General features: G+C 43.3%; 1 protein-coding gene across 1 annotated transcript in view; it reads right to left on the bottom strand.

Moving 5' to 3' along the window:
* SNAPC5 (small nuclear RNA activating complex polypeptide 5) overlaps positions 1 to 12,801 on the bottom strand; it is a 71,618-nt gene that overhangs the window by 11,700 nt on the left and 47,117 nt on the right. The window contains exon 2 of the mRNA XM_085644618.1: positions 1,322 to 1,399. Coding sequence (XP_085500744.1) covers positions 1,322 to 1,399 — 78 coding nt within the window. The remainder of the gene's footprint in view (positions 1 to 1,321; positions 1,400 to 12,801) is intronic.

Below are 12,801 nucleotides of genomic sequence, written 5' to 3'. Positions count from 1 at the left end.
CCTTCATCTCGGAATACCAGATTGTAAGGGTCTTTCTATGTGCATCACACACCACTCACTTGCTCCACTCCACAGTTTCCTCCACTCCTGCCTGCTGCAAGGGCAAATTAATGTACCTCCACCCATCCCAACCTGACTTGGCATTACCACCACTCCTCTGGAGCAAAATATTTCATTTTAATTTTGACACCGGTGGGATCAGAGTGGTGTCATCCCTAGGGTCAGACCTCTGCAGGCTCTGAAGCCTAGTTCAAATAAGGTATTGGGAACACCTTCATACAATGCTGCTTCTGCCAGGTTTCTTTTGTGCCAGAAGGCAGCAATAGGGTACTGAAAGAGTGCAGCCCACTGCTGAGCCCAGACGGCTCTGCAACAGGCAGCTTGACGTTTACAAATTAAAATGGCACCCAACAACTTTAACAACTTCCGGCTATTTGCCAGAGTACCCAAAGAAGATCCCATATCCATACAACACCAGTCTGACCCAAGGCCAGGCTGGAATCAAAAGCAGCTCTGCAACAAAGTTCAAACCGGCACTACTCCCTTCCTCCCATCTCTTTCCATCTATCCATTCTTCATCTGCATCTGCCTCCCGTCTGCCTCACACTCTCTGCATTTATGCTCCTTTTGTGTCGCTACAAGAAACCCTAGAAAGCTGGAGTAAGTGACAGACGTTCACCAGCCGTGGGCCATCAAAACCAGCTTCCAACGGCTCCAACCCCTCAGGAAAATGCCGAATGAGATACATGGCCAGTTCAGCCCAATCTAAACTGGACTTTGACTTTCTGATGTAACTGAAACCAACAAAAAAGGATCAACAGGTCACAAGTGCTTAATGGACAAGGACGAATCCTAGCACCTAAAGTATTTGGACATGAAGCCCTCTTCTGAAAATATCTGGTGTTCAATCTCCTCATCGCAAGGTTCATACGAAACATTATAAGGGTTCACCTCCACCCTCTAATTAGCTAAGCAATAAACGGTAAATGACCTATTTCCACACAATTGCAAATTCGCTTCATTTCTCCATTGTGTGGTACTCTGATTTGGGGTAGGGTCTTTCAGTCACTGGCCCAAAGCTATGGAGCATTCTGTTCTGGGCCTTCCTTGAGGAAGTCTCCGACATCAGATCCTGTTAACTCCTGACAAGGATGTGTTGGTGGACACATCAGTTACAAAAATAAAACACTGCTCTACACTCCCTTCGTCCCTTAACACATCCCCGTAAGCACCACAGTGATTCTGTGGATCAATATAAACCAGTTTTCTCAAAGATTGGTGGAGGGAAAGAACCTGCCCTTATGACTGTGATCAGACTCACCTGCTGCTTATCTGTGTCCTCTATCGGTGAAACCTCTTCTCTAGAGCGGATCATGGACTGTAGAGCCAATTCTTCAACCTAGAGCACAATACAATGGGTCAGAAAATGTAGCATCCATTTAACTAAAGAAGAAGAATCAGCAAACAAATGATTCAAGTTGGCGAGAACTTCTGGGACATTTTATACATCAGCTCTACACAGCATATAAAGTACAAACTGTACGCTTCATGAGGCATATATATTTATTCTAAATTTCAATTACATCAACAATGACTGGACCTAAAAAAATTGAAATATATCAATGATGGCATCACCTAAACAAACAGCTGGGGCCAAATTCTGTATATTGAAGAAAATACCTATTTTGGAATTTGGGGCCACAAGTTTGAAACAATAATCCATACTGTATGCCTGTGTTTTTTTTTTTTAAACTAAAATAACAGAAATGACTTAAACCACTTTTTATTAAAAAGGGGCGGCCTAGTGATTTGCACTGAGTGGTGAAGACGTTCAAATTACAGTGAAATTATTTAATTTCATAGACATAGCTCTTCTTCAACTTAGTAAAACAGAGCTTGGTTTCAACAAGAGTTCTCCAATGATTAATTCCTGAGCTACTTGTAGCTCTCCAGCTACCTGCGAGTAGCTCTTCTGTGTGCAGCACAGCATACTAAATGAAAAACATTTGCTTGGTTGCATTAATATGTATACCTAAATTGAAAAGGGTGTATTTGAAGCGAAAATGTGTATTTTCAGATCTCTTATTGTCAAAAATATATTGAAAGCGAATATTTAAATGATAAATCATGAAGCATTGGGAAAACTTATTACTAACATTCATCTCTTTGTGCTAGGGTAGATTGCATCCGTTGCTGTTATGTATTCCCCTTGTAGAGGTATTCCCAAACTGACAAAGCCTTTTTTACATTACTGCTGACAATCCTGCACGGAGCGCATCACATATTGTAATCTTGCATAGGGTGGAAACTAATGTATGCTTGTCTGAAGTGTACTTCACTAATAATGTAGGTAGCTTGGGGTGATTTTTGTTGACCAAACGTAGCTCTAGTTATTGAAAAGTTTCGAGATCCCTGTACTAGAGCTATTCAATGTGATGTGCTTTGTCAATGGATCTCAGGCAAGGAGCATACCATTGGTTTTGCTTCCAGAAGCTTAAAGCAGGTGGAGTCCCATTACAACATGGCAAAGAGATAGAGGCTCTTGCCTGTTCCTGGGCTGTAGAAAAGTTCAAAACATTTCTCAGGGAAACACAGTTTGAAATTTTCATTGATCATAAACCATTATTACATCTGTTAAATGGCAATGGAACAGGCAAGGCCTCAGCAAGACTGGAAAGACTTTTGTCTCGCTTACATTAATATAATTTTATCAGATATATTGCTGGGGGTCGAAATGTTAGGGCTGATTGTCTCTCCTGATTACCTTTGCAAAACACTGTAATGAGAACGTGCAGGATAATGTAGAATGCATTGTGGCTAGTGTTGATGACCTGTTTGAGTCTCATGTTCTAGTATGTTACAAGGAGTTGTTAGATACCCACAAAAAAGAAGAAGTGCCTCAAACTGTAATGAACCTGGTGAGAAAAGGTTGGCCCAAGGAGTGGTCACTTTCAGTTCCCCTCAAATCGCTTGCCCAGGTTTCTACTGAATTGTCAATAGTTACAGAACCCCTCATGCGTGCTGATCTCTGTATTCCACCACTTTCCCTGCGTAACAAACTCATTGAGGCTGACCTATTTCTCCGCAGTTGCACTTCTCCGTGCTGGATTTCGTAGATCTGTAGTACGCCAGTGCCCCGTGAGTAGTTGTCCAAACAAACAAAACAGGTGCTATCTGGCAGCTACTTGCAATCAAAGACAGTGTAGTTAAGCAACTTCAGAATGTGGCAGATAGTCTGCAGCTTCTCCAGGGGGCTGCACATGGTGGCGGGTTTGGCTGTTGGAACCTCTGTGCTTTGGCCCTTGACAACAATACACGAGAAATACTCCACCCTCAGCTTCAGACACAGAGAAATGGCTAACACCACCCGGGTGAAGGGGTTGTTCAATAAGGTGTGCTATTCCTACCAGCAAAAACGGAATTACTCTTCAGAGTCTGTCCTTCATAACGACAAATCTATATGATGCACAATGCTTTAGTCGGCAATAATAATAATGATGTAAACACGAGACTGAGACCGCAGAAAACGAATGCAACTAGTGCTCGTGTAAAGCGCTTGTGTAAAGCGCTCCGATACATTGGAGTGGGGTTTTTGCTATGTAAATTATATAAAAAAATAATTACGTGAACAGGCAAAAGTCTTGCTGAAGGTTGTGAGGGAAATCGATAACATAACAAGCCCGGGAGTGGTGCGCCAGGGTCAGCGCGAGCACCATGTTTCCAATTAACATAAACGATAGACGCGTGCACGATAATTGGGAACAGATGGTGCTGATGCTCGCTCCCGAGCATCTTAGGCCACAAGGGAGTGAAGGCAGGACATGCACCCGCCTTTGGCCAATTGCATGCTGTCTTTCTTAGAAAGACGCATGCAAAGGCCAATAGCGGGTGGAAAAAAAAAAAAAGCACACGCACGAGCATGTATTCCAAAGTTTAAAGCCCTTCCTAAATGTCTTGCAGAGCAGCGCATGCGCGCTGGCTCAGGAGAGACCTAAAAAGGGGCTTCAGTGTTTTCGCCACCCGTTCAGGTATTGAAAATTTCAAAAGGTTCACTCTTTTTGGATAAAAAGGGGTGATAGAGTAGATCAATAGTCAAGCTTACGTCTGACCAGGAAAGTAGGATTTTGTCAAACAAAAATATACTTGAGAATAATACAGATGATTTTTCTCATTTGTTGTGTGATATGCTATCAACTAAGGACAAGAATGTTGACTCTTGTTAATGACTTGCACTCACACCTAGGTTCAACTTCTACTGATAGGGTGGATGAACAGGAAATTCTTCTGTTCTTCTGAAGTCACTTTAGGTATTTCACAAGATACTCTGAATATTAATGCTCCCATGGAGATAGTTGACACGGTTTCCAGGGGATCACGTAATAGTTGTGTACCAGTAAAGTACAGCGCTATTCATCTTTATTAGCTTATTTCCCCTACCCCCCCCAAAAAAAGATGTAATGATTGTACTTTGCATTGTCTGTCCTTTGTTTACTTCCACACCTCCCCAAGTATTGTATTCTGGAATAGTTTTCATTTGTGAAGTTGGAGCATGCAATATGCTTGTATTTACTTTTCACATATGGCCGACAACTGTGCTCTTGTCTGGTGTGTGCAGATTGCTCCTGCCAGGCAGTTGCAGACTTCGAGACACCGGACAAGGACGCACTCCCGTAGGCTCCTGTTTTACATGGAATAAACTATGAAGAGTGACAAAATATTGCTTCAGCATCTTCTTTACCTCCACTTTACAGTTGCTCGAGGTGATTTTTGTTGAACAAAAGTAGCTTTCTTTATTGAAAAGTTTGGAGACCCCTGCACTAGAGCTATTCAAGACTGAGAGGCGAATTGAATTCCCATACCACTCTGTCACTATCAGGCTTCCCTCCGCCTACGGGTCTGTACAGAGCTATTAGCATTTGCGTGTCATGATGTGTGGTCAAAGCTCATGGCTGGTGGACTCTGCTGCTCTATATTAGGTTTAAAAGATAAACAATTGCTGGGCTCCTAAATCTGGAGGCGAGAAGCACAGGTATTCTGGGTTGGTTGGTAAAGTATTTTATTAGAAGGGACCGTCGTGCCTTAAATTTTCCCGAAGTCTGGTCTAAATTGCATGCTATAACATAAAACAATGGTTTCAATCATGAATACTTCAATTACTTAAAAAAAAACAAAAGTTACCTAGAAAAGTAACCATACTCATCAGACAAAGGTGGGACCAGTAAATGTTAGTCCACAATTTTCAAACGCAAATAAACACACCGTTATGATCAACATAAGTAGACTTATCTAAATATCATTGTGAAAACATTTGGTGTGCCAAGTGAAAGAAAGGCACAGTGCACGCTCGTGACAGTGATGCTCTGATATAGAAACAAAAAGCAACGTGTGTAAGCATTTCCTCGGCTAGGTTTCTGCAACTAAATGGCTAGGTTAGGGGATTCCTTATTTTTCTTTTTTTTTTTATAAACGGTGTAATTAATTGTTTTTCTGCCCCCAGCATCTGGAGAAGCAAGAACCAGCCATGCAAGTGTGTCTCCTTCATTAACGGATGACGGAGATCTAACGTTACAGTTGCTGGGCCAGCAGGGATGTGGAATCCTAGGACACTCTAAACGTGACAGGGAATATCCTCTCAGAATATTTGAGCAACGGAACAGAACCAAGAAATTTGAAGTAGGATTTCCATTTCTGCTAAACACTGCCAGTAAGTGTCTAGTATAAATGGCAAGATGTGATACAAGTCTACTGAGGGCAGGTTCCAAAGGAAAAACATTTTATAAACAGATTTGCTGTTTGGAATGCTACTGTATGCTTTGGAAATGGCAGACCAGCGGTTCTGCCATGACTTCTACATGACCCATCTCCTACCTCTGCTAGTTGAAATACTTCTGAAGTTTGCTGTTTTCCTGCAGTGTTCCGTGTAGGTTGAAAATTAGGCCACTCCATCATGAATAAGACATAGTATGCGTCACAAAGTGGGCAGCTGTAACATTAGATCGGCGGGGACGTACAGGGCCCAGTGCCCGAGTTTGCAGCATTGAATCCAGTCCATCTCCCATACGGTGTAGTCCAGTGGCGTAATGAAACTTGAGAGGACCCCTCTACAAGTTATAGAAGGGCCCCCACGCTCCAGATCTATTCAAGCCTGCTGCTCATGCACAGTGCCAGAGACGGCCCCCTTGGACTCGGCGCCCGCCCGCACCGCAGGGGCCACCGTTACAACACTGGTGTAGTCTACACCATGTAAATGATTTGATATGCCCCTGGTGCAGTAAGTCTGCCACGGTTTTGCTTTCTCCTTTTTTGCTTCACCGAAAATGATCTCCTGTAGGGGTGGGATGAAATCTGGGTTATTGTGGATGGAAGTGAATGGGGAACATGCTTAACCAATCCCCACAGCCAATAAGTCCCACAATTCCAGTACTGTTTTCATAGGGTTTGCAAAATAGGCATTCTGTGAGAGATGTGTCTTCCTTTACCAGGCTAAATTCCTCAGGGAGCACCCCACTAATGCCCATTTCAAGAGGAGACATTTTTCGCACTCTCCTTGACTGTCCATTCTAAACCACTACAAAGATGTGCCATGCTGTAGTACTGCGGGAGATTGGCACAAGCATCACGCTCCATTTCTCACCCTCTCTGGGAGCAACAACGACCCCACTGAGAAACAACACCCTTCCCCTAGTCCAAACAAACACCAACCACTGTAGAGCCAAATTGACTAAAGTAAATTCCCCGACCAGTATTCCTATGAAGACATACAGGACCCTTGTATGGTTTATTTTGATTGTTAAGTTCAAAATACAGCACCCACCATCTCGGATCTTCACAGTTCTGATTTTATAGAACCTGCCAATTAGCATCCTTCCAGTTCTCCAACCTGTTGTACTCAACCTCAATTACTGGACTGAGCTCATCTCCCACGATGGAAGTGATTGCAGGTCAGCCACTTACTCAGAGCATACCATTCAGTTTAAGATCACTGATTTTGCTTACTAAGCCAAAACCTTGATAAAATTGATCTAGTTCCTCAAGCACCTCCAGAAGGGAGCAGACTAGATCCATCAAGGGTAGTAGGATTCAATCTGCAAAGAGGAGTAATTTGTGTCTGAGCTCTAACCCTCCCGGCTAGTAAAGACCCACTGTCAGGACAAAAGAAGGGGTAGATAAGACCGCCTTGTTGAGTGCCACTCTGGATGGAAGAGGTAGAAAAAAAACAAAAATCGAGTGATCACTGCTCATTCACTCAGATAGTAGCAGTCAGTACAGTCAGCAGCTTCTTTCTGCCAACTTTCTTAATTAGGTGGGCCAGTCACCGAAGGTTATCACTTCCCTGCCTTTGTTTGATGAAGCCCACTTGATCTAGATCTATCAACCTCAGCATTTGATTCCCCAGTCTAGTGGTCAAGATTTTGGTTAATAGCTGTGTATCACTATTTAGGAGTGCAATGGGCCTGTGGGTGCACATTCTTCTAATATTTTCACAAGAGTAATGTGTGGCTGCGGCCCCAGAAACATGTGAATGTATTTAAGAGGGCTGCCAGTAGCTTACTCGGCTGGGAGCAATGACTCTGTAAAACAATAATGAGAGGCCACCCAGTTGTGTGGCATTCCTGGTGTGAATGGCCTTCAAGCTTCACAAAATCATTTGTGTCAATTGTAGGGTACCAGCTTTCCTCTGAAAGTCGACCAGACACACCCATTGAGGCAGGCCCTAATACCCTCTTTTCCTTACACTCCTATAAAGCGCTCAGAAGATTATTAATATTATTTTGAATGATTCCTGATCTCTTAGCTTTGGTGCGAGTTTACTTTTTACTAGCTGCCTTTCCATTGCTATGCAGTAATTGAACAGAATTTTGTTACGAGTTTAGAAATGCATCCAAAGATGGCTGATGTGGATTCATGTGTAGGTTGATATCTTGGAATGGCTGGCAGCATTCAAAGCACGAGAGACCCAGGGGAAGTGGCCAATGGTGGGGGGTGTTGGAAGGGGAGTTTTAATAAAGGGTGAAGGAGGAGCAGGAAGAAAGAGAAAGGAAAAGAAAGGAAAGAATAGTCCTACATATGCATTGCAAGGTCTGAAGTCGATATTGGAAAGATGCATGTCATCCAATCAAAACACAGGAAATCCAAAATACTTCTTGGGCAGGACACACAAAAATAGGGAGGAAAGCTATTTAATCAGAAGCAGTGAAGCGAGACAGACAAGAAATCCATACAATCACAAGCAAAGGGCTGACCGAAAGCCCATTCTACGTATTATATGGTACACAATAGTTTGACAACAGCTAAAGCAGCCTAGGCTAGACCAAAAAAATAAAAATAAAAAATAGCCCTTATATTCAATGGGGGCAGATCTTGTTAAGCTCAATGGGAGGATAGAAGCAAACATTTCCTAAGAGCACAGTGCTGCTGTTCGCGCTGTGGGGATGGGAGAGAGGTCGACAGTGTCCATGTGCTGCATCATTTGCTCTGGAGAGGTATCTATTTGAAGACCTTATTACACAGCACCGGGATGATATTCTTCTGAGGCAGGATTTTGTAACTTCTTGGTGCATAGACACGCCATTAAATAATGCATTTGTAGTTATTCGCTGATGGAGAGATTTAACACAAGTGGTTTGGAATCTCTCTAGCAAAATCAGTTTTCAGTGGAAGCAAGCTAATTGTCCCTTGGATCAAAACACAAGTCCTAATAACTGGTTCTTTGGTACTATCCTTACAAAAATATATAGTTACTATTTGGCTCTGCAAAGGAACACACTGTTATAATCTTCCTAAAGGTACACATTTTGAAATTACAACGGGTTACCCTTACCCAATGCTGCCCACCTTTATCCATGCAGTATGTGAGAAAATAAATCTAACACTGGCTATCTATTTCCCAGGTGTAGAAAATACTTCATCTGTAGCATAAACATATGCTAGCTCGAGAAGTGGTTTCAAGGCAGAGCGACAGCATATTTTTCACCAATATATGCACCATATTTTTTCTGGCAAATGGATACAATACTTATTTTAACACACAGCTATAACTGAAAAATTACCAGATTTTACCCAAGCCAATTTTAGGGATGAAATTCCACACATTCCTTGGACTACCCTGCGATTCTTTTCGCCCAAAGAACCCCACAATGTAGGAGTTCACAAGGGTAAATTTGTCAGGGCTGCTCCGACAAATGAATCTCAGGTCCTAGTCGAGAATGGTTGCGACCACCTCATTACTTCCAATGAGAAGAAAAATGGACAGTTTATGACAGCCAATTAAATGTTTAGAGTGACATATTTTTGTACCTACAGCTCTACGGTCAAGACACCTTGCTAGCCCCATCTGTAAAACCAGTTCAGTCCCTCACAGCTAGAGTATTGCTTCCTCCTGTAAGGGTAATGTCTAAGGAGTGCCAGTGAGTGGTGTGGTTGGGAGAAAGCGCAGGGTGAATGGTGTAATAAATCGGGACATTATGAATGCTACATAAAATGGTGATTCCTCTTCAGAGTGCCATAATTCATCATCCAGAAGCATGCAGAATAAATACTAAATTGCCTGAGGCACAGCCCTTAGTCTTCATTTGGATAGCAGAAAAATACCCATTCACATTGTGCTAAGAACACCTACCCTGCAAAACTACTTGAGCTCCTGTTCTTGCCAATGTTGTTCTGCAGGTTATACTAGAAACCCTTTAGTAACCCTGCACAATGATTAATACTAGGAAGAGGAAAGTCAAGTTGGAAAGCATATATGATGCTATAAGATGAAGTTCCTCCACACTGGTTCAACCTGCCAAAAAAGTGCTTATTTTTAGGAGAAGTCATTCATATCTGTTGGGTCGAGCAGTAGTGCAGAATATGAAGTGCTCTACAGTGGTGTGTGGAGCAACAGACAGATGAAAAGTGCAACAATGGCCAAGGAAAGGAACAATCCTTACTCACATGGACAAAATGCCAATGACTTAGTCAGATACGAGTTGAATAGTGCTGTAGAACCAGTAGAAACACAGAGGAAGCCATGGAGGAAGAAGAGAGTGAAGCCTCAGCTTCACCGGCATCCACGTGGAGAGACAGAGGTGCAAATTTCTGTACAAGGAAGGGACATATCTAGAAAACAAATAACAGGTGGGCAATCATGACAGAGGTTCAGTGATGCTTACAGGAAATGTGTGTTGAATGACACTGTACAGGGTGCAGAGCATAGCATGAATGACAGTGACCAAGCTTCAGATCAAACTGATGCAGACAGGGACACATCACTGCACGACAAAAGAAGCACTCCTGGAGCAGCTCTACCTGTGGGGAATGAGGGTGGGAATCAGAAAAGGGCCCACTCCTCACCAGGCAGAGAATGGCAGTGTAGTGGAATGCTAATGAAGGCAGATGAAGGTGTACAGAATCAGGTACGGAAGTCTGAACAGCGATATGCTGCACTGAGACCACAGCAGTGGACGATTTGTCCAGATGGCAACATCTATGTTTTTTCCTGGCGAGGAAGGATATAAGCATTAAAGTAAACATTGTTTAACCTCCATAATTATTTCAAGGTCCCCCGAGGAAGAACAGTTAATGCTGTAAAGAAGAATGGAAATATTTATATAAGCAGGAAGCCCAAAGGCTCCGAAATAATTACTAATGAAACACAAAGCCAAACAGTGTCTTGCCAAATTATTCTATATTAATATCATGCACCCCAGTTTTGAACTAATTGGCGGAGATGAAAGTGACACTGTAAAAAGGAGTCCATATGGATCAGCCAGTAGTTGGAGGAAGCTATGGAGATACACTTTGATTGCCAAAGTAAAGCAGTCTAGTGAATCTGTGCAAGATTGTAGATGATTAAAGGAAAGAAAGATTAAAAGAAATATATGTATCAAGTGTAGGAACTTCTACTTCAGCATGATAAAGTAAGATGGAAGATTTCTAAAAAAAAAAAAAAACAGGGAAATTCTGTGTGTTCAGAAGGGAACAATAACTGGAAAAATAAGTAAGGTAATAAAATAGAATATATTGTTTACTGGGCATTTATGTAACAAAATAAAACACAGATTGTATGGACATCGGATTAGGTCCTTGTTTACAGTCACGAATGAAGAAATCCTACAACTATGGATTGTCTCAATGAATGCCGAAAGGAAAAATTAATATACACAGGAAAAAAGTGAATAAACTATTTTAAATCAAGATTTTGACCAATCTGAAACAAGACAATATTTACTTTAACATTTCAAATGATTAACCCCTTCGATGCTCATGACGGAGCGGTTCCGTCATGAGCATCGGTTGGGCTGTGCTTATGACGGAACCGCTCCGCCATGAGCACAGCCCCTGGGGGAAGCGCTGGCGCTCCCCCCCTGGGGCATCGATCGTGCCCCCACAGTCGGGGATGGCAGCGGAAGAGTTTCCGCTGCCAAGCCCGAGCCCCCCCATGCTTCCCCATGATGTCAGCGCGCGCCGACGTCATCAGGAAGCGCTGGGACGCCTGGAAGCCATTTGCTTCCAGGCGTCCCAGCAGCAGCTACAGGTATGTGGAGCTCTCCGGTGGGGACGCGGGGGCCGCAGCGGTGATTTTCAAAGTATAGAGGCATCGGGGGAGAGGAAAGAGTATTTCCTCTCCCCTGATGTCTCAATACAGGGCATTCCTGCAGCACGATCGCGCACAGCGTCGCGATCGTGCTGCAGGAATGACACCACTAGGCACCAGGGATGCGTTTTTGTAATAAAGGAAGCGACCCCTTGGGCAAGGGTCGCTTCCTAGGGCCCCATTATGTGTGCAAGACTTTTCTGCCCCCTCTGGGGGCATATCGGTTTAATTTTTTTGCCGTTTCAGCTCCCAGGGGGGGCAGAAGAGCCCACTAGACACCAGGGATCTGTTTGATATTGTAGGAAGCGGCCCCTTGGGCAAGGGTCGCTTTCCTGGGCTACCAATTTTTATTGAAGACTTTTCTGCCCCCTCTGGGGGCAGATCGGTTTAATTTTGTTGCCGTTTATGCTCCCAGGGGGGGCAGAAAAGCCCACTAGACACCAGGGATGTGTTTGTTATTGTAGGAAGCGACCCCTTGGGCAAGGGTCGCTTCCTGGGGGCTCAAATATTTTTCAAGACTTTTCTGCCCCCCCTGGGGGCAGATCGGTCTTTTGTGTAGCAGTTTCTGGTCCCAGGGGGGGCAGAAGAGCCCACTAGACACCAGGGATGTTATTTTTTTGCGTAAAGGAAGCGACCCCTTGGGCAAGGGTCGCTTCCTGGGGGCCAAATTTTTTTCAAGACTTTTTTGCCCCCCCTGGGGGCAGATCGGTCTTTTGTGTAGCCGTTTCTGGTCCCAGGGGGGGGCAGAAAAGCCCACTAGACACCAGGGAATTAGTGTAAATAAAAATAGAAGTGACCCCTTGCTTCCAGGGTGCAATTTTTTATAATATGCATTTGGCCCACCCGCCCCGGGACAGAGTAGCCTTTTTTTTTCCTGCTGTTTTCTGCCCCACCTGGCACACAACCCGATTGACCATTTGGGTAGTGACATAGCATGTTATAATGTTTAATGTTATATGTTTTGTGAATTGCAATTGTAATATTTTTTTTTACTTTTTTGTTCTAGGTGAAGGCGTTTGCTCTTTTCAGTTTGCTGTTTTGTTACTGGTGGTTCTGCTGTTTGTGTAGTTTGGTAAGAAAACATTTTTTGTACAATGTAATTGTGTTTGATTTCTCTGCATGAATTTTTTTTGCCAATGGTGTAATAATAGCAGTATGTTTGTTTTTTGAGTGTCAAAAACTTTTTGCATTGGTGCTCGATGTGTATTTTGATGTCTTGTGAGTAA

Source organism: Triturus cristatus, chromosome 3_1, assembly GCF_964204655.1.
Source record: "Triturus cristatus chromosome 3_1, aTriCri1.1, whole genome shotgun sequence".
NCBI classification, from domain to species: domain Eukaryota; kingdom Metazoa; phylum Chordata; class Amphibia; order Caudata; family Salamandridae; genus Triturus; species Triturus cristatus.
The sequence above is the reverse complement of the archived record's forward strand: the minus strand, read 5'-3'. Positions and strand labels throughout refer to the sequence as shown.